Here is a 25,773-nt window from a genome sequence, read left to right as displayed (position 1 = left end):
TCTGTACTAACTGCTAGGGATACAGGGATAAGAGACTGACTTCCTGAAAGTCATGTTTTAAAATTCCTTCCTTGCTACTCATTCCTCAACTACTGCAAATGATTCCTGCTCTTACCATTCCACTGAAATGACTCACCAGTGACCTGTTGCTACGTCCATTGGATACTCTTCAGTCCCCTTCTAACTTGTCTGCAGCATGATAGTCGGCCCATCACCTCAAAACACTCTTCTTGGTTTCTTTGGTATTAAACTCTTCTGCTTTCCTGTTACCTGTTAGGCTACTACACCCAGTGTTCTTTTCCTTTCTCTATTCATTAAATATAGCTGGCAAATGACATGGCTGATTCATGTTTTACTAATGTCATTTTGGCAGCTCTGTGGAGACATTAACGTGATATAAGACTGCATTAAGGATGTTCACTGATATGTCCTTGTCTTCTTTTGCCCTTTAATGTAGTATCAGTGTTTGGAGAACGTGTTTTGTATGTTCCTTGATATTTGTCACTTTCTGACACCTTAATGTAGAGGAAGGTGAAGACCTAACTCCTGGGAATCTAGAGCTCTGCCCCAAAGCAATCAGAAAATGGCCTTTGGTGGGGCACCTGGGTGGCTCAGTTGGTTGAGGGTCTGACTCTTGATTTCAGCTCGAATTGTAAGATCAATCCCTACATCAGGCTCCTCACATCAGGCTTCTCTATCTCTTTCTGCCCCTTCCCACTCGTGCGTGCACATAGTCTCTCTATAAATTAATTAATGTTAAGAAAGCCACTTAAAAAATTTTTATGCTTTTCCTAGCGATCTTTTTTCCTTTGGGGATCATATATTTAATGTTGTGATCAGACGATATATATGATAATTCTATTAACAGTTTTGCTGTTTTTAAAATATTGTGGGCATTTTAAGTGATTCTGTAACCCAGTAGATGTATCATTTGCTTAACTGATACATATTGATCTGTTGCTTTTTCTACAAAGGTGATTTTAACTCTGTACCTCTTTAAACAGTGTGTTTATCTTATTCGTCTTTCACATTTGTTATATATCAAGTTCCAGTATACTTCTCTGTCTCCTGCCTTTAAAAGAGGCATTTATTCTCTGTGGAACATCCTTTTTGGATTATTAAATGTAGAAATAAGTCCAGGTGTTTCCCAGGTGTTGTTGGTTAGTTATAATGAAACCATTCTGAGCATACTCTCATGCCTTATTCTGACTTTTGGTTTCCAGCATCCTCCAGATTAGGCCGAGCGCTTGCTGAACTATTTGGACTCCTTGTTAAACTTTGTGTGGGGTCTCCTGTCCGCCAGAGAAGGAGCCATCATGCTGCCAGCACCACCACAGCACCGACACCTGCTGCTCGATCCACAGCCTCAGCCCTCACTAAGCTCCTCACAAAGGGCTTATCTTGGCAGCCTCCACCATATACACCTACTCCTCGCTTCAGGTGAGTTCTACTTGAGATACAGAATCTAATTGGTTCCTTTTGTACTTAAATGGAGAGTGAGCCACTGAACTAGAGGACTTGAAAGGTTCCCTGTTAACTCTAGATGTGTAGCCCACATGCAGTTTAATGTACTTATATTGGTGCTTTTTAGTCTAGAATATAGAGATTTTTTAAGTATTTATGATCAAAGTGTATTTCAGTAACCTTGTATTTTTTAGTAAGTGAGGACTGTCACCTTTTTTGCCTTAGAAGTTTTAATAACCAGACTAGCCAGCCACCCACCTGAATTCCAGTCAGTCTCTCAGTCACTTTAGTACAATGTTAAATTTTACTCTAGGCAGCTACATGAATTTCCCAGCGCTTCTGTGACTGCCTCAGAGAAAGCTAAAATTTTGCTTTTTCCCCCTTTCAGGCTGACATTCTTCATCTGTTCAGTTGGTTTTACATCCCCAATGCTGTTTGATGAGAGGAAGTATCCCTACCACCTCATGCTGCAGAAATTTCTCTGCTCTGGAGGCCACAATGCTCTTTTTGAGTAAGAATCAAGTTCCTTCACAGAGAAGCATTTCTCGGAGTTTGGTCTTTCTTTGTGCCTTAGCAGCGCACCACTTTCTAAATCACCTGTCCTGTAACCACAGGATACACAAAGATAGCCATTAGTTTTAACCTTTTACATTCGGGGAACTAGCCATATTTGTCTCAGTCTTCCTTGGAGGGTGGGATTCAGCCTTTCCTAGAGATGTTTGTAAGAGTCTCTGCTTTTCTTCATCTGGTTTTTAGTGCCAGATGTACATATTTTTCTAGTAGACTTACTCTTTCCTTTTGTTTCTCCAATAATTTTTCTGCTTCTCTTGGTCTAAAGATTCTAAGCAAAGTTTCACTTGTTTCATGAAGTATAGTTGACATACAGTGTTATACTTGTTGCAGGTGTACAACATTGTGATTTGACAATTTGTATTTATGCAGTGCTCATCACAATAAGTGTAGTTACATCTTTTACCATATAAAGTTACTACAATATTATTATCTCTATTCCCTATGCTATACTTTTCATTTCTATGATTTGTTTATTTTATAACTAAATTTGTACCTGTTAATCCCCTTTACCTATTTCAACCATCCCCCTATCCCCTATGCTCCCCTCTGGTAACAACCACTTTGGGTTTTTTTGTTTGTTTATTCATTTTGGCTTTAAAAAGTAAAGCTAAAAGTGGTAATCATTTTGCATACTATATGTGTATCAAATCATCACATTGTATACCTTAAACTTATATCTGTTATATGTCAGTAATACCCCAATAAATCTCAAATAAATCCTCCCCTCAAAAAAGATAAAGCTAATAAATATTGGACAGATTATCAGCTGTAACTGCAAGAAGAGAGATGTGTAGTGGCAGTATAGATACTGGGAACCTTCTGAATGCCCCCCATCTAAAGTACTAATATTTTGTCTCCATATTCTCTGTTATTTGAATTTTAGAACTTTCAATTGGGCCCTATCAATGGGAGGCAAAGTTCCTGTTGCTGAGGGATTAGAACATTCAGATTTACCTGATGGCACAGGAGAATTCCTAGATGCCTGGCTAATGCTAGTGGAGAAGATGGTGAATCCCACCACGGTGCTTGAATCTCCACACTCACTGCCTGCCAAATTGCCTGGAGGTGTCCAGAACTTCCCACAATTCAGTGCCCTCCGCTTCCTTGTGGTAACTCAGAAAGTGAGTATTAAGCATTCTGAAACGAAGAGGGATTTCTCATGCTGACTGGTTAGCTCTCCTTTATGTCCTCCTCAATGAAATAACTTGATTCTTGGAGAACCATTGGATCCTACTCCCAGATAGGGCTGCCTTACAGAAAGGGATATAGACCACTGGAAAATTTCCTATAGTGTAAATATTTGAACTGTAAACTTGAGATTGATATTTCAGGTTGGATTAAAATGCCCCTTCTCTGTGCTTCTTTAGCCCTCCACAGCACTGACCTAGGGTTTTATTGTTGACACTGACCTTTCAGGGAAAGACTGTCCCATAGGTCTTAGATTTATTCCTCCAGTGACTTTGAATTAAGACAAAATGATCTTCACACAGCTTTTCAAATGACTTCTAGGCAGCCTTTACTTGCATCAAGAACCTGTGGAACCGGAAACCCCTAAAGGTATATGGCGGGCGAATGGCTGAGTCCATGTTGGCCATCCTATGCCATATTCTCCGAGGAGAACCTGTGATTCGTGAGAGACTGAGCAAAGAGAAGGAGGGATCTCGAGGAGAAGAGGACACAGGGCAAGAGGAAGGTGGCTCCCGCCGGGAACCTCAAGTCAACCAGCAGCAACTGCAACAGGTAGGGTCCTGGGTTCCCACTCCAGGGCCAAGAAATTTGCTGCCAATAAAAAACCCACAAACCCACAAGTATATTCTAAGTTCACATGCCACTAAGTGGGTTGTGGGTTTTCTAATTTATGTGCCACAAAGTGCTTGGTCCTCTTAGCCAGGAGATAGCTTTAAATTTGTTCCCTCTTAACTTTTCTTTTTTCTCCTGAAAAGCCAAGGTATAGGTATGGTTTCAGTGCTGCTAACCAGTGTAAGATTTGTGTCCTCCCAAGCATGTTGTTTAGTATTAAAACTCTTTTATAGTAGTATAGTATAGTAGCCACTCAGTAGGCTGTGGCTGTCTTGTTCTTTGGAGGCGAACTGTCCTCAGCTACTTTCTGATTTCTCTGTAGAGGAAAGGATTAAGGGTATCTCCAACAAGAGCTCTCTGCAACCTTACCTACAGAACATACTAGTTTTTTCAAATAAATACATAAACCACATTTTGAAAATTGGAATCCAGAAGCGGAGGTTGGGGGAGGCCCTTTGATCCTGACCTTTCAGTCTCACAGAGCATTTAACCTGGTAATTTGTGTGTGTGTATGTATGTTCTTTTTATATCTAGGATAGTCTTCGAATATGTCTTCTACATATACATGCCACATTTTTATTATAACCAATAAAAGGCTCCCTTTAAGAAAATCTGGAAATACAACAAAATATTTTTAAGAAGTCATTTATAACAACACAAGATAGTTTTTCATCACTTAGTTTTATGCCTAATTTTTATATAATTAACATATAGTATAGAATTGTGCTATCATTAAGAAAATATTTTTTTAATTTGTTATTTTATTACTGGATGTTAATTTTCTTATTTGGTTTTGTAAAACTGTCGTGTATAGTTTCTTTTTGTACAGATCTTTCTGTACATCTCATGATTATTTCCTAGTAATAAAATTCTTAGGTCAGTTTCTCAGGCTCTTGTTCTGTTTCCAGTTTGTTTTCCAGAAAAATGGGGCCCAATTTTTGCTTCTATGTGTAAATCTCAGTCTTTGGATTACGGTGATCCTATTAATTATAATAACCATCTAGCTCCATTTTCTTTGAGGACAGAATTGAAACTCACCTTGGCTTCCTGCCCCATTGTATAGCTCTAATGTTCAAATATTGTGGAAGCACCAGATGGAAAGGTTTGTTCATTTACCTAACTCTTTGAGCTTAGTTCTCAGTTCATCTGAAGTTAGAAAAACTCCTTTCCATCTTGAAAGGGTTTCTGCCCTTTTTTTTTTTTAAAGATTTTATGTGTTTATTTGAGAGAGACCTTAAGAGAGAGCGTGAGAGGGGAGAAGGTCAGAGGGAGAAGCAGACTCCCCATGGAGCTGGGAGACCAATGCAGGACTCAATCCTGGGACTCCGGGACCATGACCGGAGCTGAAGACAGTCACTTAACCAGCTGAGCCACCCAGGCACCTGGTTTCTGCCTTTTTTTTTTTTTTTAAAGATTTTATTTATTTATTTGACGGACAGAGATTACAATAGGCAGAGAGGCAGGCAGAGAGAGAGGAGAAAGCAGGCTCCCCACCGAGCGCAGAGCCCGACGCGGGGCTCAATCCCAGAACCCCGGGATCATGACCTGAGCCGAAGGCAGACGCTTTAACCCACTGAGCCACCCAGGCGCCCCTGGTTTCTGCCTTTTTAAAATGCATTTGGATTTCTCTCCATTTCTGAGATCCTGCATTCTTTTTGTAGCTCATGGACATGGGCTTCACAAGGGAACATGCCATGGAGGCCCTGTTGAACACCAGCACCATGGAGCAGGCCACAGAGTACCTTCTAACCCACCCTCCCCCAATCATGGGAGGAGTTGTTAGGGTAAGTTGGCTTGGGGGATCTAATTTTGTAGGCATTGGTTTGGCTGCTGATGTGTTTTTTCTTCTGTTGGCCTTCCCTTTGAAAACTACTTTTCATTTTCAGAATTCTGCATGCCAATATTTTCATTTTTGTGATAACTCTTGGTTCTAGAATGTAATCAGAGCAGAAGCTTCCTATCTTCCAGCTGTGCAAATTACTGAACTTTTTTTTTTTTGTAGAAGAACTGTTAAATTACCCAGTCAGAAAGCAATAGAAGAAACTCCCTTTTCTGAGCTGCAGAATAAGTGGTCACATTGAAACCCCCTTCCTATGCTTAACTTCATTGTGATTTTCCCTCTCTGTTACTATAATGGCCAAGTAAGCCTAGTTGGGTTTGACTGTTACAGAGTAACATATGGAGCACCTTCTTCTCTAAAACTGGAGCACAGGATGTCTGATTCCCTGTAAGTTGGTATGTGCTTTGTTGTTGGATTTCCTGTTGTTTCTCTGTAGGATCTGAGTATGTCTGAAGAGGACCAGATGATGAGAGCAATTGCCATGTCTCTGGGACAGGATATCCCAATGGATCAAAGAGCGGAGTCACCTGAGGTAACTAGGAAACATGACATCCAAAAGGGTCTGACACATTAATCTTAGTATTTTTATGGAAAGATAATTGAGGAATTAATATCTAAAGAAGGACATGGGGATATTCATTCATCCCAACTATGCCATTACTGATAACACTTACCTCCATCATTGATAAACTGTATTGACCTGAGGTTGCCCTCATGAATGATTACCACACCTTGAAGAATGTATCACCTGCTTGAGAAGAAGGTAGTGGGTTTTCAGTATGGTAGAGCAGTGCATTCTTAGAGTGTTCCCTGTTTTCTTAAACTCTCCCATTTGCAATCATTTCTTACCCTGCATCCAGGAAGTTGCTTGTCGGAAGGAAGAAGAGGAACGGAAAGCTCGGGAAAAGCAGGAAGAGGAAGAAGCAAAATGTCTAGAGAAGTTCCAGGATGCTGATCCATTGGAACAAGATGAGCTCCACACTTTCACAGATACCATGTTGCCAGGTTGCTTTCACCTTCTTGATGAGCTGCCAGACACAGTGTACCGGGTTTGTGATCTGATCATGACCGCGATCAAACGTAATGGAGCTGACTATCGAGACATGATTCTGAAGCAAGTAGTCAATCAGGTCAGTTCTCTAGGAGCCAGAAGAGGAGAGTGTTATATCCAACTAATGAATCGTTGAACACTATATCAAAACTAATGATGTAGTACATGCTGGCTTTATTGAATATAGTTTAAAAGTTTTTTTTTTTAAGTGCATAAAGTGGTTATTCTGCTGTCATCAAACTCTGATTTTTTTTTTAAATGAAGCTTTTTTTTTTTGTATGTTTGTTTGTTTTGGTTTGTTTTAATCCAATACAGATATGTTCTCTTTGAACTCTTTAGATTTGGTAATCTCGCTCTTTCTTGTATGTTCCTTGCAGAAAGTGAATAAGCTACTTCATAAAAAATGTCTTTGAAAGGAAGAAACAAGGCTCTCTTTTTCTAGGCATCTCTTCTGAAATTCATCTAAAATGTCCCAAATGTTTCTTACTCTTGAGCCGAGTTAGGTCCCATGGACTAACAGTGAATAAATGTTTCATTTTCCCTCTCCTATGCAACAACCACATCAGCAAAAAAAGTTCTCATCATAATGAATAGCCGTGACCTGGTATTTCTGGTATTTGTATTTTTTTTAAAACTGTTTTCCTCATTATGAAATTAATATACACTAATTGTATACATTACTAACTTTTTTTTTTTACTCCATGGGTTGTTTTTTTTTTTTTTAAGATTTTTGTTTATTTAGAGAATGCATATGAGGAGAAGAGGCAGAAGGAGGCGGGGAGAGAGAGAATCTCAAGCAGACTCCACACTGAGCACAGAGCCCGACGCAGGGCTCAGTCTCAGGACCAAAATCAAGAGTCAGATGCTTAACTGACTGAGCCACCCAGGCGCCCCTACAGTTCATGTTTTTAAATCATTGAAATCTATGACATATTTTTTGAAGTCAAGAAGCAGAGGAAAAAATCAAAGTGATGTATGGAAGCATAACTTTGTGTATGGAGATGTCACAAAAGTAAAAGGCCAGGGCGCCTGGGTGGTGAGGTTTAAAGCCTCTGCCTTCGGCTCAGGTCGTGGTCCCAGGGTCCTGGGATGGAGCCCCGCATCAGGCTCTCTGCTCAGCAGGGAGCCTGCTCCCCGCCCCGCCCCCCCCCCCCCGCCTGCCTCTCTGCCTACTTCTATCTCTGTCAAATGAATAAATAAAATCTTTTTAAAAAAAAAAGGCAAACTGGATAAACCTTTTTTTCTATACAAGATAAGACCCAGGTTTAGTTATCTTTATATAAAGAGCTTACAGAAATGATTTTAAGAAAACTGAAACTTAGGAAAGAGCAATTATGTCAGATTTATAAGAAATTTAACATTCAAATTAAAGCAAGACCAACATTTCTAACATTCTGGTTTATTTTTGTTCTTAATGATAATTCTGGGACAGATGTAGTAAAAGATTACTGGTCGAAGTGTAAGTTGGTAGAAGCTTTGTGGTGTTGACTATGTATTAGAAATTTATTCTCCCTAGAAATTTTTTAAATATTAATTTCCTTTAATTTACCAGCTTCTTAGCTTCTTGTAATCTAGCCTAAGAAATCATCTTTTAGAGGTGCTCCTTTCGTAGCATACATCTTTTGATACAGACACAAGTCCATATAGTAAATGTTTTACTATTTACTCACCCTCCTTCAGCAAATGTGTTGGGGATAGAGGGAGTGTTTTGCAAGTTTGAAAATGTTTAGACAAACCTTATTATACTCTGTCTACAGTTACCTGACTTGGCCATTTCTCTGCTTTTATAGGTATGGGAAGCTGCTGATGTATTGATCAAAGCTGCTCTTCCCCTGACAACAAGTGACACAAAAACTGTGTCAGAGTGGATCAGTCAGATGGCCACCCTGCCCCAGGCCTCCAATTTGGCTACTAGAATCTTGCTTTTAACACTGCTTTTTGAGGTAAGATTTAGATTTTTTTGGTTCCTGTGATTCATTAAAGAATTATAATACATGTACCATTTGAGACCTTGAAGATAGTGGAAATATAAGGCATGATCTCTGCATTTCATGAGCCCACAGTTTCTGATAGGCTGTAAGACATGTAATTAAGTATAAAATGCAATGTTTTGTGCCACATTAATAACATACAGAATTTTCTCTGAGTTCAGGAGAAGGGCTAATGCATCACTTCTGGATATAATGAGGAAAAGACTTCTCAGAACAATTATTAATTAATTGTGTCATAGAGGATTTAGGGGAGTGGTAGTTAAAAGGTTTTTAGAATGACCATCATAGTATAGTTATGGGATAATTTGGGCCTCTCTGAAGAAACCTAACTGGCAGCCAAAGAGTGGGATCGGGTGTGGAAATTGGATATAAAGCATCAGAAAGAATCTGATTCTTCCTCATACCTGGTCAGTCACCAGATTATTTTAGGCAGGAGAGTGGTTTGGCCAGGACATGTTCTTTTTCCAGCCAATACAAGAATTAGGAGGCAACTGACCTTGAACAAGTGACTCTTCATTTGTAGCTCATGTTTAATAGTAAAGCCTGAACTTAATTGAGTAAATCCTTCATAACTGCTGAGGAGATTAAGTCCAATATATGTCATATTGTGTGTCTACAGTCTTGACTTCCTTTATGATGGAAGTGGTGATTCTTACTATGGCACTTGTGAACGGATACTTCTGGGAAAGATTGCAAAGTACTGATTGTCGGGGTCCCCAGTAACATAATATGGAGAGAATCACTTATGAATCCCCTCCCTTTTAAAAATCAGAGGACTGGTCTTACATTTTCTTCTAATCCTTTTCCTGTGCATTTAAACAATTAGACTATTTAGAAACTTTTGTGTCCTGTATTCTCAGTACTATATTATGAATGTTTTCCCCAGCCATGTATACATTCCATCTTTGGGATGTCCCCTAGTTTACTTAAATAATTGCCTATTGTTGGACATTTAAATTTCTTCTAGTGCAACCCCTATAAAGGAAATACTGTAGTGTAGGCCCTATAGGGGAACTGTACTAATCATTGCTGCATTTAATTATTCCATCTTCTTGGAATGTAAAGGTTCTCTGTAACAGAAGCTTTTTAACTTCAACATAATTAAGACTGTGTAACCTAGATGACAGTCCTTAATGATATCAGTGATACTAATAACAGCTTCTGTATTAAGTATATGCTGATGTACCAGGCACCGTGTTGGGCATTAGAGAGAGTGAGCGAACGTACACACACACTTCATTTAATCACCATAATTAACATTGGAGGTAGAAATAATTATTTCCTATGACCCCTGAGGGTCTAGACACTGAAGGCCTAGAGAATTTAAGTAACTCCTCTCAGATCACACAGCTGGTTGGTGGTGGAGGTGGAATTTGAATTCATCTATTTCTCTTAATGTTCTCCCTGTACTGTGCTAATCCTTCATACTGAATAGAAGTTGGGATTTATGTTTTTTCTTTGATCAATTAGGAGTTGAAGCTACCTTGTGCCTGGGTGGTTGAATCAAGTGGCATCCTCAATGTCCTAATCAAACTCTTGGAAGTAGTTCAGCCCTGCCTACAGGCTGCAAAGGAGCAAAAGGAGGTCCAGACCCCAAAGTGAGTGACTTTTATCTCACCTGGTTTCACTTGTGTTCCCCTTATACTTGGGCCCTAAAGTGTAGGGCCTGAATCAGGCACTTTCCTAGAGCATGTATAGGACAAATCTTGAGTACTTCCTGTGGTTTGAAAATAGTTGTGGTCCCTAATGTGAAATCAAATAAGTTTTCTGTATTATGTAAGTTTCTAGCTTTCCTAGAGTAAATGATTTCTTTTTTAGGTGGATCACCCCAGTGTTGCTCCTGATAGATTTCTATGAAAAGACAGCCATCTCCTCTAAAAGAAGAGCCCAAATGACTAAGGTATATAATACATGGTTGGTAAAACTACTTAGCTTCTCAAGGCAAGAATAGACGAGGAGAGAATATGGGAGAGTGGTAAAGAATCAGGAGAAAGCTCCCTGATGAAGACATAAATCTCTTAAGGAATCAGAGTAATTCTAGATTTCTGTTCTGCATGGTCATTTAGAATTATTTTTCTATGGGGCTGCTTGCAAAAGGGCCCAAAAACTACCCTGGAAGTAAATATTAAAGGAATGTGCTATCTCCAAAGGAAGGGAGAGTGGCTTTTATACACCAATTCCTTCAAAAGCCAAATGCTCTTTAAAAAAAAAAAAAAGATTTTATTTATTATTTATTATTTTTGTAAGAGGGGCAGAGAGAGACTCTTAAGCAGACCAAGAGTAAGGCACTTAACCGACTAAACCACCAGGTGCCCCAAGCCACATGGATCTTTATATGAAAACTGTATCTGTCACATTATCTCCGTGCCTTCTCAGAAACAGAAATTTTTGTTCCTGCCCATCCAGAATGCTTCCTATTTGTAGAAAAACAATTGGAAACAAAAGGAAAGCTGAGAATTGCAAAACAAAGGTATAGAGGGTTTTGTGCCACTGAAGGGGCTTAGGAACTTGAGGGTTAATGCATACAAAAATCTCTCTCTTCGCTCTCAAAATTTCATTAAATGTTGGGTGTTATTTCTTTTTCCTGGGTTAGGTTTAGCAATGAACAGATGAAGTTAATATTTCTTCTAACAATGAACCTTGTAGGAAATACAGTTAAACTTTGTGTTCTTAAATTTAGTATCTACAGTCCAACAACAACAACTGGCGCTGGTTTGATGACCGCTCTGGGCGTTGGTGTAGTTACAGTGCAAGCAACAACAGCACAATTGATTCTGCCTGGAAATCTGGAGAGACAAGTGTGCGTTTCACTGCAGGCCGAAGAAGATACACAGTCCAGTTCACTACAATGGTGCAGGTACATGCTTACTCAGTGCCATAAACTTTTACTGAAACGAGGGGAAGGTACTGGGTGTGCTTTTTGGCTTGCTTCTTCCTGAACCAGCAGTCTTCACGTGTTCTAAGAAGCACTGTTACCACTACTAAATTGGATGTAATTTACAGAGAATGGAGTCTTCCTAAAGTCATTAGTGAGACCATGAGTCAGTCTGTGGCAGTTTGATACTGTCCCATCCAGAAATGATTTTAAGTGTTAGTGATGGTATCTGCTCTGTTGGAAAGTTTCCAGTTTGTTTTATGGCCTTATGTATGCTACTTTCCTTCTGGGGACCTTAGGCTTTTTCTCTCTGTAAATGATAGGGATGGGAAAATTGCCAGGGTTCCTTCCTATTACAGGATTTTGCCTGGGAGTTCCAAAACCCCTCTTACAGGTTTTTTTTTTGTAGAGATATTCTTTGTCTCCTTGAAATTCTAGGTTAATGAGGAAACAGGGAACCGGCGCCCTGTGATGTTGACTCTCCTGAGAGTACCACGGCTAAATAAAAACTCGAAAAATAGCAACGGACAGGAGCTAGAGAAGACACTGGAAGAAAGCAAAGAAATGGATATCAAACGTAAAGAAAATAAAGCCAATGGTATGGACTTTTAGTTTTGAGTCTTTCAGGATAATGTTATATAAAGCTTAGCGTGTCTTTATGGCTTAAATTTTGGCCAGCTTCATCATGAGTGATTTTCTTATCCATCAGATTGTTTGATGACTTAAAGATCAACAGTCCTTTTTATATGCCCTTTCATCTGGTCTTGGAATTGGCGTTTTGTATGTTTCTCTTAATAAGGACCCAGGTGCTTGACCTGGCTCTGAGGGAGAGATGGAGGAGGAAATGTCAAGTTAAACTGTCTGAACTCTTACTTTCTTATTTGTAGATACTCCTTTGGCCCTAGAAGGTACAAATACTGAAAAGGAGACAAGCCTGGAAGAAACAAAAATTGGAGAGATCCTAATCCAAGGCCTGACAGAAGATATGGTGACTGTTTTAATCCGGGCCTGCGTGAGCATGCTAGGAGTCCCTGTGGACCCAGACACTTTGCATGCCACCCTTCGCCTCTGTCTGAGGCTCACCCGAGACCACAAATATGCTATGATGTTTGCAGAGTTGAAGAGTACCCGCATGATCTTGAATTTGACCCAGAGCTCAGGCTTCAATGGGTTTACTCCCTTGGTCACCCTTCTCTTAAGACACATCATTGAGGACCCCTGCACCCTCCGTCATACCATGGAAAAGGTGAGTCTTTGTGGTGGCAGAAGCTGTTTTAGCTCTGTATCAAACCTTTGTTCTCCTTGGTCTCAGAACAGATATATTTCTGGTTCTTCATAAGATATATATATAGTTAGATACATAGACTATGTGCTTTGTCTGGCAAACTTTACCAAATATGTGATCTTGTGCTTGCTTAGGTGTGGTAGATTGTCCCATTGGATGACATTTTTTAAAAAGTAGAACATAACATTTTCTGTCCTTAAATTTACTATAGTTAATAAATCTTAGCTGTAAAGTTCTTTCTGGCAATATATATAGGTTTTTCAAACCAAAAACTGTTAATGAGGAATGGGATACCTTCCACCAAGTTCATGTCTTAATTACATTATAGGAGTATTTATCATGTGTTCACCTATGAGCCTATTTTCCAAACACTGTATTTTGGGGTTGTAAAAGTAGTAAAGTTTTGGGAATACTTATGATATACCAGACATTTTAATAAGCTCCTTATAGATACCCATTGTGCAATCAGAAAACTGAGGCATATATGTTCATTTTAGGAAACATATAAAGCAGTGGAAGAAATGACAAAACAATTAGAAAAAATGAAAGTATTTTTAACAACATTAAGAAAGCGGAAAAGTAGGGAAGACAAATGTCTTATTTCCTCCTCCTAATTCTTTGTCAGCAGTCATCATGTGAATGTTACTGGACTTCCATTTTTTTCTGTTGGGACACTGATTACCACATTTATAAGTAGTGCTGCAATATGCATTTTTGTGCATAGCTTTGTTGCATTTAGCTTTGTTTTTCTTAGGGATTCCTAGAAATCGGGTCAAAATGTATAAATATTTTTTAACTTGCCAGGAAAGGGGTACCACTTTATACTTCCACATGTGTATGAGTATATATCTCAAATTCTTCAGTTCTTTAACCAGGCTTTTTAAATTTCATCTGATGTGAGCAAAATCAAAAGAAAAAATGCTATTAAAAGCTGCATATACATTATTCCAAGGGCAAGAAAAAGCCTAAGAGGGCATGAACAGCTATATACAGGTAGAATTCTGACTTAAAAGCAAATTGTTTAAAGTTTATAAACTTGAAAAATGCTAGGGAAGAAAAATCAGGTTCTTGTTGGATGAGAGAACTTTCTAAGCTTAATTGTATTTGGGGGGGTAGGGAGCAAAGGAAGATCAGTGGCAGTTTTAACATACCAAGTTGGCGAAATGTAAATGCTTGATAATAACCATTGCAGGTGTGGGTGTGGACAACCAGGCATACTCTTACTTTTGGTAGGAGTGGAAATTAGTGCAGCCACATTGGAGGGCAATTTGGTACTGTCAGTTTAAGATATCCTTTGACCTAGAAATTCTGTGGCTAAGAATTTATTTGATAGTTAAAGTCAAGTATGCCAAGGTACATATAGATTGTTCACTGTAGAATTGGTTGTAATAACAAGAAATGAGATCAGATGTCCAGCAGAGGACTGGATAAATTATAGCATATTCTTTATAATGAAATTACACTTCTTTGTATTTAAAAAATGAGAGTTTATTATTGTAGCCTTACAGGCAAGATAAAGGGGTTAATAAGTTAAACTTAAAGAGCATGACTAAGTAAAAAAAAAAAAAAAAAAGAGCATGACTGATTTGGTAAGAAAAGCATTAAGATTCCAAAAGATGTTTGTGAACAGTTGACAAAGGAATAAATAATGGAAAATACAGTGGAGTTATTTTCTTTATTCTTTCCTGTATTTTCTATTGATTGATGAGTCCTTTTATAAGAAGACGAAAAGTATAATGATCTGTAGTATCAGAGCAAATGGTCTGTAAATAGTTTGGTATTTCCTGTGGCTATCTGAGACTGATGATTGAGACATAAAGAAAACGTCTAATTTTGTTCTTAAACACCAAGATATCAGTATTGCATATTTTTAGAATTTGAACCATTCTGGCTTAAAATTGGGACAGCATTTGGGAAGGCTAGGAGCTGGCACTTACATATGAGAGCTGTAATTTATATGGATGATCAGTGGTCTAGATATATTTGCCAATTTCTATGAAGATCACATGCCATCTGGTGTAATAATTGATAGTTTTGGGATATGCTGAATACTGTAACTTTTTTTTATAATCAGGAAGGAGTGGGACTTAAAAGACCAAGTGCATCTTTTCTCAAAAATCTAAAGCTGTCATCTACTGTCTTGAGGCAGAGTTTGGATAGTATTTAAAAAACCTTGGTAACTCTTTTTTGAATGCAATTGTATTTTTGAAAAGTGGTCTTATCAGCAGTGTTTCTTCTCTTTACAAGGTGGTTCGCTCAGCAGCTACAAGTGGAGCTGGTAGCACTACCTCTGGTGTTGTATCTGGCAGCCTTGGTTCTCGGGAGATCAACTACATCCTTCGTGTCCTTGGGCCAGCTGCGTGCCGCAATCCAGACATTTTCACAGAAGTAGCCAACTGCTGTATCCGCATTGCCCTTCCAGCCCCTCGAGGGTCAGGAACTGGTGAGTTTCCCCTTACCCTGGCCTTTGAGATATTGAAGTCTATGGCCTAGTATAACCCCTGAGATTTTCTGTGAAGAGACCTGTAACTTGGAAAGCCTCTTTGGTAGGCAAGTGTTGGGACATTAACTGATCGGTCATGTGGGCCAATTCAGAGGTACTTCAGTAGCCTCTTACTTGCCCTGTGGTAATCCCTGCCAGAGAAAGCAAGGTCTCATTCAATTTAGTCCTTGCCTTCAAAGAATTTGTCTTGGTGTGACAACAGAGCTTCTATACACTGTGAATGGTTTACAGAGAGAGTGGTAATTGATGGACAGGTAGACATGTGACGACTCACCTGATGCAGTAGGGAGTATGCAGTATCAGTGTGTTCTTGCTCAAAATGTCCAACCTATATTCAATTACAAGGAAACAACTAAATGCAAATTGTGAGATATTCTATAAGGCAGCCAACCTAGACTCTTCAAAAGTATTAATGTTCTGTTAATGTTCTAAAGGAGAAAAAATGCAAGGTTACTCTAGGTGGTAAAAGGAAACTAGAAAGAACTACCGACCTTGATGGGATTCTGGACCCAATAAAGAGATTGAGAGAAATTTGAATACTGACTATGTGTGGTCAGATAATTATATCTTTATTAAATGTCTTGGGTGTTATGATGGTATTGTGGTTATGTAGGAAAATATCCCCAATCTTAAGTGCAGGTAAATATATTTATGGATAGACAAATGTTGATTCTAGATGAAAAGTATGGGTATTATTTATTCTAACCTTTAAACTTTTCTGTAGGGTTGTGGGTTTTCTTTTTAAAATAAAAGGTAGGTTGGGAAGGGGACTCTTTTATCTTGGGAGCCTCAGATATGTACCTGGCTCTCTGTGCTGAGCATTTCTCATGTGCGATCTCATTTAAACCTAAAATTTTAGGAATTAAAAAAATTTTTAAAATTCAGGTTTATTGAAGTAATTTGGCCATTATCCTCTAATAGAACTAGATTTCAGAACGAAGTCTCCCCAATTACAAAGACTGTATTCTTTTTTTTTTTTTCTTTAAAGATTTATTTGTTTGTTCATTAGCATGGCGGGGGTGGGGGGTGGTGCCGAGAAGCAGATTGCCAGCTGAGCATGGAGCCTGATTATGTGAGGCTCAATCTCATGACCCCGAGATCATGACCTGAGCTAAAATCAAGAGTCAGACACTTAACCAACTGAGCCATCTAGGCACCAGGCAAAAGGCGTACTCTTTTTTGCCTGTATTCTATTTACTATTTTGTACTGCTCTAATAAATCCTGTGAGATTTAGAGAAAGTAAAAGCCAGATTTTCTAATAGGCTACTTGAACGTTATTTGTAAATGGCCACCTGTCCCAAGCTTACAGGTTATACAAGCCCCCTTCTGAGTCTTTATCCCCAACCAAGTGTAGGTACTGGTTCACTGTTGACTGATTTTTCTCTGTCTCACTTTGGCTTAGCTTCAGATGATGAATTTGAGAATCTTAGAATTAAAGGTCCTAATGCTGTACAGCTGGTAAAGACAACCCCTTTGAAGCCCTCGCCTCTGCCTGTCATTCCTGATACTATCAAGGAGGTGATCTATGATATGCTGAATGCCCTGGCTGCATACCATGCTCCAGAGGAAGGTATGTAGCTACCGTACCTCAGAAGTCTGGGCACTTTGCCTGGATATTTCAACCAACTTAGTCTTAATGAGCACTCACTATGTGCCCATGTACTGGGAATCAAGATGAATAAAACATATGTCCTTTTCTGAAAAAACTAGTGGTCATACATTATGACAGATGGCAAAGTAGTGGTGAATCCTAGAGCAAGGCACCTGACTTGGTGGGGGTTGGGACCTGTAGGAAAGTTTCTTAGAACAGGTGGTTTCTAAAGTAAGTCTTAAATTATCATTTAAGAGGAGATGAGGAGAATGCTGACATACAAGAGTCCATCCCATACAGAGGAAAGAATAAAAAAAGATTAAAGAGGAGATAGTATCTTGTGGACAGAAAAATAAATACCAAGGAGTCTCTAATATTTTCATTCTCAGAAACAAAAACATTTTTATCTCCCAAAAAACTGGGATCAGTATTAGAAGGTGTAGTTAGGCTTCCTGACCTTTGAGAGCACCATCTCAATCCACCTTTATTCCTAGCTAAGGTGCTCCTTGTAAGTACTGGGAAAGTCTTGAATGAATTACTTGGAACCTCAGCTTTCATTCAGTCATATCCTTCTGGATTTTATTTGGGACATATTTCTTTGATAGGTCTCACAGAATTGCCAAAAATTGATGAATATAGTCTTTACTATGTCAAGAAAATCTGAGTCTTTGATGCTTTTCATCCATTCAGCACTCTGATCTGTAAAGAGCTCCTTGTTTCTTCTACAACCATAGAACCTTTACTCCACCTCATATCTTCCCCAACCCCAAAAAATAATTTAGCTATATAGCCAGGGCAAACATTTATTGACCCCCGTTACATTAGGCATAATACTGCCTATGTTCATTTAAGCTCAATGACAGCTGAGGAAAGTTGAACAGACCAAGTAGATTGCCTGTGGTCACAAAACTCGTTAGTGAAAGAATGAGCCTTTCATCCATGCTCTTTTGATTAAACTACATTTCTCCTCTTAAGTGAAAGCCTGGCAATACCACCATATAAATAGTCACGGTAGGGTGGAGCAAAATTGACCAAGCTGCCAAATAGGCATTGACGTTGCACAGTTACAGTTGAGTTTTGTTTTTGTTTGCTTTTCTAGCAGAGAAATCTGACCCTAAACCTGGGGGTATGACCCAAGAGGTTGGCCAACTCCTACAAGACATGGGTGATGATGTATACCAGCAGTACCGGTCACTTACTCGTCAGAGCAGTGACTTTGATACACAGTCAGGTTTTTCCATTAATGTAAGTCAATTCCAACCTCCTATTTCCTTTTCCCTTTCCAATACCGATGTGTTCTCCATATTTAGGGTTATGCTTGGGAAATTTCAAAGGTACTGATTTTGATATACCTGTCAATTATCTGTTGCCTAAAAATGAAAATAAATTTAGGGTGTCCCTGGGATTTGTCTCTCTTTGGATTGGAAACATTTCCTTAAATTGATTTTTCATTCTCATTTTTCCCTGTCCTTGCTCCCCAATCTCCCAGTCACTGTTTATAATGATTGATTCCCACAGATTATAGTATATAGCAGGTAAAGGTGGTTAAAAGATCGGCTAAAGATAATCTGTAGCATTTACAATGAGTACCCTGGGAAGGGATCCTACCATTTAGGGATAATTGTGTTTGAAATTAATAATGGCTCATGAATATTCTTCTATAGAGTCAGGTCTTTGCTGCAGATGGTGCCTCCACTGAGACTTCCACATCTGGGACATCCCAAGGAGAAGGTATTGGTTTACTTTCTCTTGTTCTTATTTCTAGAGAGGACAAAGAAACTGGGTTGGGTGTCCTGGGCAGGAGGTATGGGAATATAGGCATAATTGTCGCATTTACTTATCTAAATGAACTTTTCCCAAGGGTGAGCTCAGTATTCTGTAAATAAAGGTATCTATATGTTAAAATTAATAAAACTGACAGAACCAAGTAATGGTTGCTATGGTGCGATCCTTCAGAGGTACTCTTTAAACCACCCCATATATTTCTTTTGTTGGCTTTCATGCTGGCTTATAGAGCTTTGGTGCCAGTGACACAATTCTAGCTCTAAGGTTTATGTGGTGGATTCTTGCCTTCTATCATTGTCACGTGGAAGCAGTTTTAAGGATGCCTTCCAAGAGCTGCTGCTCCTTGGATAGAGAAGATCTTCGAGATCTAAGCAAGGAGACATTGTACTTGATATAACTGCTGGGATAAAATATAGAGGGCATGTGATTAATAGCATCTCAGTATTCCTGGATGAGACAGGAAAGCATTTATAGAGGAGATCAGCTTTTGAGCTAAGCTAGATAAGTAAATGCGTGCCAGGGAGACATGTGGGAAGGAAAAGGTATAAAGATGTATAAGGCATCTTTGGAGTATACAGTATTTCTCGAGCATAAAACTATGTGTAAAAGAAGGGGAGTGGCAGAAGTTACGTGAATAGCCTCCCTGCTGTACCTGTCATCTTAGCTATCTGTCCTTCCGCTGCATTGTGAGGGGGACTTTCAGTTTGTACCATTGTCCTAAAGTGGAGGAGGAGGAGTATTCTCCTTGCACTTGAGACTTGATGTTTGCCAATATTTCAACGTGAAATTGAACCAGAGTTTGGCTCTTTCTCAACAGCATCAACACCAGAGGAGTCTCGGGATGGGAAGAAAGATAAAGAAGGGGACCGGGCCTCTGAGGAAGGCAAGCAGAAAGGCAAAGGCAGCAAACCTTTAATGCCCACCTCCACTATTCTTCGTCTTCTGGCAGAGTTGGTGAGGTCCTATGTTGGTATTGCTACCCTGATTGCCAACTACAGCTACACTGTGGGCCAGTCTGAGCTGATTAAAGAGGTAATATTTCCAGTACGTCTGAGGCTTTATACTGTTAACATTTGGATACAGATGTGTCTCACTCTTTGCTGGGAACCTATGCATGCTAGCCCAGTGTTGCAAGGCAGAGGCCTCTTAAGATACAATGAAGAAGTTAGACATTTTCCAGTGATGTGGTGCTATCAGGCTCATTACAGGGAGTGAGTTGGTGCCATTTGTTAATTTGTTTTGTAGAAAACTACTTGGTCTGCAGTATGGCAGCTACAAAAGGCAAGGTTTGGAGTCAGACCAGTTAAGAATCTGATCTAGATAGCAATCTAGGTAATACAGCATCTTGGTGAAGTCGCGGGAAAAAATAGGTGAGTTGAAGAGATATTTTAAAGGTAGAAATAGACAAGAATTGGAAGAAAACAAAATCAAGGACTTGATGTTTTATGATTTTCCATTCCTTTTTATGTTAGTAGAAGAAAATGGTTTGAAGGGAAAAGGTAGTTTGTCTGCATAAGGGTATCTAAGGGGACTGTAGAATAAGCCAAATAAACAAGAATATGGGTGTTTATCTTCCAATTGTACTCAGCACCTGTGCTAAGACACCTGATGTGGTTAATAGTATCGGTACTATGGAATATAAGGAAAGTCAAAATGTCTTTCAGAGCTTGGAAAAAAATGAAGTCATATTTTGTATGTCCTGATACGGAATTATCTTTTAAGTTATTTTTCAAGTGAGAGGGCACTCTAAGAAACTAGATGATGTTCCCATATATGTAAAAGGGGTGCCCAGGGAATTTTTTTTCATAAAGTGGATCTTGTTTTTCATGAAGTGGATCTTGTTTTGGGTTGTCATATTGTAACTTTATGGTTAGTAAGTAGTAAAGGTTTTGAGAGTAGAATGGGGACATTAATGTTGCAGGCAAAGAATAAGAAAGCAGCTGCCATTTTTTAAGCTATTTTGGCTTTAATCCAAGTTTTTAAAATACATAAAAAGATACACAGTTCCTGAATAATTCATCAGTTTTTCTTAGGTGACCATTACCCAAATTAAAATGTTACAAATTCCATAAAAGCTTACCCCTTCCTTCCTTTGTACATTTCCCCCTTCCCTTTAAGCTTCTATAAGGTCACCATTATCTTGAGTTCTATTGCCACAGGTTAGTTTTGCAACTTCATATAAATGGAATCTTATAGTACATACTCCTTTGTGTCTGGATTCTTTTTTGTTTAATGTGTTCGCAAAATTGATTTTTCTGTGTGGTTGTAGTTTATTCGCTATATAGAGTTCCCTTGTGTAAATGTAACACAATCTTATCCATTCCAGTGCTGAGAGACAATTAGGTGGTTTTCCATTTAGAGGTATTAAAAGTAGTGTTGCTACAGTCCATTCTTAAACATGTCTTGGTGAACATACACAGTTGGCCCTTGAACAACACACAAGTGTTAAGGGTGCCAACGCACCCTTCCCCCACTCCATGTATGCAGTTGAAAATCCGCATATAACTTTTGACTCCTCAGAAACTTTACTGGTAGCCTGCTGTTGACCAGAAGCCTTACCCAATATCATAAGCAGTCAATGAACACGTACTTTGTATGGCTATATGTATTAGAGAAAAGAAAATATGATTAAGAAAATCGTAAGAAGAAATACATTTACACTTTTAAATTTATTCCACTTTTTAAAAAAAAAAGGCGCATATAAGTGGGCCCACACAGTTCAAACCCATGTTGTTCAAGGATCAAACTGTACAAGTGTTTCTGTTAGGTGGTATATGCCTAGAAATAGAATTGCTGGTCTCTTTAGCTTTAGCAAATGGTGCCAAAAGTTTCCAGAGTGGTTGTGTCAATTTATATTATCACCAAGCATGGTATATGGGAGTTCAGGTTGTTTCACCTCCTTGCCAACACTTGGTATTTTTCTCATTTTTCATTTTAGCTGATCTAGTGGATTTGTAGTGGTATTGCATTGTGGTTAAAATATCCTTGTCTTTATCGGCCATTTGGATATTCTCCTGTGATGTGTCCAAGTCTTGTATTCTTGTTTTCTATTGAATTCTTCACATATTCTGGATACAAGTATTTTTGTGGAGTTACGTGTATTAAACATACATTAGGCATTTTATTTGAAAGTTTTTAATCACTACGTCAGTTGTAGTTACTGGTGGAATAAGACATTTAATTGTAAATTTATTAAGCATGTGTTTAATACATGTCACGTGACCTTGTGGTACTGGGTACTCCTAGGTGCTTTATAAATGCTATTGATGATCCTTTCCTCAGGACTGGAAGGTGATTGGTATTGCCACCCTTAACAGAGAAGTAGAGAAGGCTCAGAAAGGTTAGCTTGCTCAAGGTCAGCTGCAGAGGAGCAGGATTAGAATTGGAACCCAGGTCTCTGATTACAAATCCAAGTCTCTTTACTGCATCACACTGCTTTTCCAAATTGCAAAGCTTTTTTTCCAGTTTTTAGTAATAATGTCACATAACATATTTATACAATTTTGTATTGTATTCACTACTGGGAATTTTTTATTTCTAACAAGTTCCATCTTAACTAGGCTACTTTACTTAATTATCTAGACTTTACAATTCTTCAGTGCTTTTCTTTATTGAGGCAAATTTTACATAAAATTAAGCATTTAAGTGTATAGTTGAGTTGCATTTAGTACATTAAGTGTTTGTGCAACCATCATCTCTTTCTAATTATGAAATCATTTATGTATTTTGATCCAAAATCTGCTTGAATGACAACAGAACTTTAAGTTCCTTTCTAATGTAAGGAATTACCAGGGCAGAAATGATTGTTAGAAAGAAGGAACAAGTCTCAGTTTCCTTCCCTTGTTGGACCTTTTTTGCTATTTTATGTAACTCTTCATTAAATATGTTTGCATATCTATATCTGTGACTACTGTTCGAACTCCTGCCACTTTTTAGCCCACGTTCCTTAGCATGTTGTAGGTATCGGTAAATATTACAATTTAATAGAATACTGAAGGAATTGTAGCACTCAATTATGAATCAGGATTTGAATCCTTTCCATGGGCTAAGTTTTTTGTGCAGGCCATGTTTCTTTGGGCCTCAGATTACCCATCTGTCAGACGGGGAAGATAATGAACTTGGCTTAACTGTTCTATAGGTTTACTGTGAACAGTTCTGTCAAATATCACACATAAAAGTGTTTGAGAAATGCCAAGTGACATGTAAGTAAAGGTGCTTAAACTGTGTAATGAGAAATGAATGAGATTTAAAAGCATAAAATCTGGATTTGCTACTCACTTAGCATGTACCTTCAACCCTTGGTCTTCTCATCTGTAAAGTAGACCTGATAATTGACAGGATGACTTGAAGGATCAAATCTATGTATATGTACCTTGTTGATATGCAAATAATATGGCATAATTACGCTTGTGAGTAAACGTCATGGTTAATGACTTTTCAGGACTGCAGTGTGCTAGCTTTTGTTCTGGACCACCTCCTCCCACATACCCAGAATGCGGAAGACAAGGACACACCTGCCCTGGCCCGCTTATTCCTCGCAAGCCTGGCTGCTGCAGGGAGTGGCACAGATGCCCAAGTGGCCCTTGTGAATGAAGTAAAGGCAGCCCTGGGACGGGCACTGGCTATGGCTGAGAGTACAGAGAAACATGCCAGGTAAAATCCATGCCTGATGTAGTGCTAGTAACCAATAGCATCCCCTTACTGCATTCCTTGTCCATGGGATTCCTTGCACTTGAACAAGAGTTCTGGTCCTACTGGCACTGTATATCCTCTGGTCCTCTCAAATAGTTCTAGTGCTTCCAGATACCTAGAGTATTGATTACATTTGGAAGAGGATACAGCTTAGAGAAAAAAACAAAGGGATGTTTTCATTATATTTCTGAGGTCTTGATGTTCAACAGGCTATTCAGTCTCACTTTTTAAATTATGTGTAAAGAAAACTAAGTGCTACCACTCAGGGAGTGAGCTCTCACCTTTTTCAATGTTACTTCCACAAGGAAATACTGAGGGCACAGGAGGGTTATCTGAGTTGAGTTAGTGAAGACACCAATAACAAGCAGTATTCATATGATAGAGGTGTCACACTTCTCTCCCAGACTTCAGGCAGTGATGTGTATCATCAGTACTATCATGGAGTCCTGCCCCTCCACCTCCAGCTTCTACAGCAGTGCCACAGCCAAGACCCAGCACAATGGCATGAACAACATCATTCGACTCTTCCTAAAGAAGGGACTGGTTAATGACCTGGCAAGAGTGCCTCACAGTCTGGACCTGTCTAGGTAAAGTTATTCCTGAACCCCAGTGGCAGGCTTTTGCCCTCTCTTTAGTCATGCTGCTTTTATTTCTTCATTTGCTTGTATTTCCTGTATCTTCGTCAGATGAGTAGTGAGCCACCAATGTGATAGGAATGATTTGGATATAGGTGGGAACCTGAGTTCTTAATATCGTGGTTAAGCAAGACACTTTGCCTTTCTTCAGGCCTTAGTTTTCTCATGTCCTGCAAACTCCAGAGTTAGACTGTATGAATAATTTTTTCCCAAGCTTCCCCCACCTTAATTAAAAATAACCTATTATTGTAAAATTATATGTGTATCATGAGAACTACAGATGAGCAAAAATAGATATCACTGCCACTCAGATATCACTGTTACCTACCACATATCTCTCAGTGGTTTTCTTCACATGCATACAAAATGTATTTTTTACTAAAATGATGTTACATATGTTGTTGTGTAACCTGGGTTGGGTTGGGGTGGTTTTTTGTTTTTTTTCAGTTACTATGTCTACCTTCCGGTTTAAGTAAATTTTCATCCTTTATATATAATGCCCAAATCCATATTCAAAAATTTTTGTGCAAACCAGAATCTAGTTACAGATCTTGCATTACTTCTGATTATGTCCTCTGAATCTCTGTTATTCTAACACAGAACCTTAATTTTTTTAATCTTCATTTTATTTCTGTTAGTGACACTAACTTGTTGAGGTGGTCAGGCCTGCCATCCTGCAGAATGTCTTGCCTTCTAGATTTGGCCCATTGCAATTCCTTTACTTCCTGTTTTCTGTAAACTTCTAATTAGAGCTAGAAGCTTAATTTCAAGTTATTGGTTAGGCTCTATCTTAAGTGATGTATATCTCATATTCTATCATGGGGCAACACATCTCTTTGAACTATCAAAAATCATGACAAAACTGACTACTAGAGTGATAATTGTCATTGTACTGTTGTATTTTCCACCTTCTTACTATAAAGTAATCTATGTTAGTATTTTGGCACTGTATAAATGTTTGATTTCCTGTCAGCCGTATACCTAATTAATGATCTTAACAGTAAGTGATAATCCTTTCCTGTTCTAATTTCTTTGGGGATTATCAGTGATAACTTTCTCAATTCTGTCATTCCTTCTACACTGTTAGCTGGCATTTTTGTGGTCTGGTTTTCCTGAAATACAGTTCTTACTGAAAAGGCAGGATAAAAACTTTGTTGTTTTTATTTTTCTTAAGTCACCAATTTTTAGAGTAATCAGTAGACTTAATCACCACCCCAAATGCAACTTTTCTCTGGCTTTCAATTTTCTGTTTTCACTGATTTTTTTAAATCAGTAATTGAATTATTTGGACTGCTGCCGTCATTCTTTCTCATTATATCTTTGGCCCATGGGGCCTCCTCAGACTGACTTCTTTGTCGTTTTGATACAAATTAATCTGCTTTTTTTTTAAGATTTTATTTATTTATTTGACAGACAGAGATCACAAGTAGGCAGAGAGGCAGGCAGAGACAGAAGGGGAAGCAGGCTCCCCACCGAGCAAAGAGCCCAATGTGGGGCTCAATCCCAGGACCCTGAGATCACGACCTGAGACGAAGGCGGAGGCCTAACCCACTGAGCCACCCAGGTGCCCCTCATCAGTTTTCTTAAGACGTTTAAAAATTTCAAACTCAGGAGTGTAATGAGCACCGTATGTCTCATCTGGGTTAACCAGTGGTTATCATTTCTGTCCTGTTTGAGTTCCCCCATT

The 25,773-nt window shown here is 38.8% G+C and overlaps 1 protein-coding gene across 17 annotated transcripts in view; it reads left to right on the top strand.

The window, feature by feature from the left end:
- HUWE1 (HECT, UBA and WWE domain containing E3 ubiquitin protein ligase 1) overlaps positions 1-25,773 on the top strand; it is a 173,068-nt gene that overhangs the window by 118,075 nt on the left and 29,220 nt on the right. For all 17 annotated transcript variants that reach the window (XM_032331297.1, XM_032331299.1, XM_032331294.1 and 14 more), the window contains 20 exons: positions 1,224-1,440; positions 1,853-1,975; positions 2,921-3,158; positions 3,547-3,777; positions 5,499-5,621; positions 6,114-6,209; positions 6,538-6,807; positions 8,519-8,671; positions 10,190-10,317; positions 10,538-10,619; positions 11,400-11,576; positions 12,033-12,192; positions 12,482-12,840; positions 15,127-15,322; positions 16,786-16,953; positions 18,074-18,219; positions 18,639-18,705; positions 19,577-19,791; positions 23,201-23,412; positions 23,856-24,038. In XM_032331297.1, coding sequence (XP_032187188.1) covers positions 1,224-1,440; positions 1,853-1,975; positions 2,921-3,158; positions 3,547-3,777; positions 5,499-5,621; positions 6,114-6,209; positions 6,538-6,807; positions 8,519-8,671; positions 10,190-10,317; positions 10,538-10,619; positions 11,400-11,576; positions 12,033-12,192; positions 12,482-12,840; positions 15,127-15,322; positions 16,786-16,953; positions 18,074-18,219; positions 18,639-18,705; positions 19,577-19,791; positions 23,201-23,412; positions 23,856-24,038 — 3,544 coding nt within the window. The remainder of the gene's footprint in view (positions 1-1,223; positions 1,441-1,852; positions 1,976-2,920; positions 3,159-3,546; positions 3,778-5,498; positions 5,622-6,113; positions 6,210-6,537; positions 6,808-8,518; positions 8,672-10,189; positions 10,318-10,537; positions 10,620-11,399; positions 11,577-12,032; positions 12,193-12,481; positions 12,841-15,126; positions 15,323-16,785; positions 16,954-18,073; positions 18,220-18,638; positions 18,706-19,576; positions 19,792-23,200; positions 23,413-23,855; positions 24,039-25,773) is intronic.

The sequence above is a fragment of the Mustela erminea genome, chromosome X (assembly GCF_009829155.1).
Source record: "Mustela erminea isolate mMusErm1 chromosome X, mMusErm1.Pri, whole genome shotgun sequence".
Taxonomy (NCBI): domain Eukaryota; kingdom Metazoa; phylum Chordata; class Mammalia; order Carnivora; family Mustelidae; genus Mustela; species Mustela erminea.
Note: the sequence above shows the minus strand (reverse complement) of the source record. Positions and strands in the feature narration are given on the sequence as shown.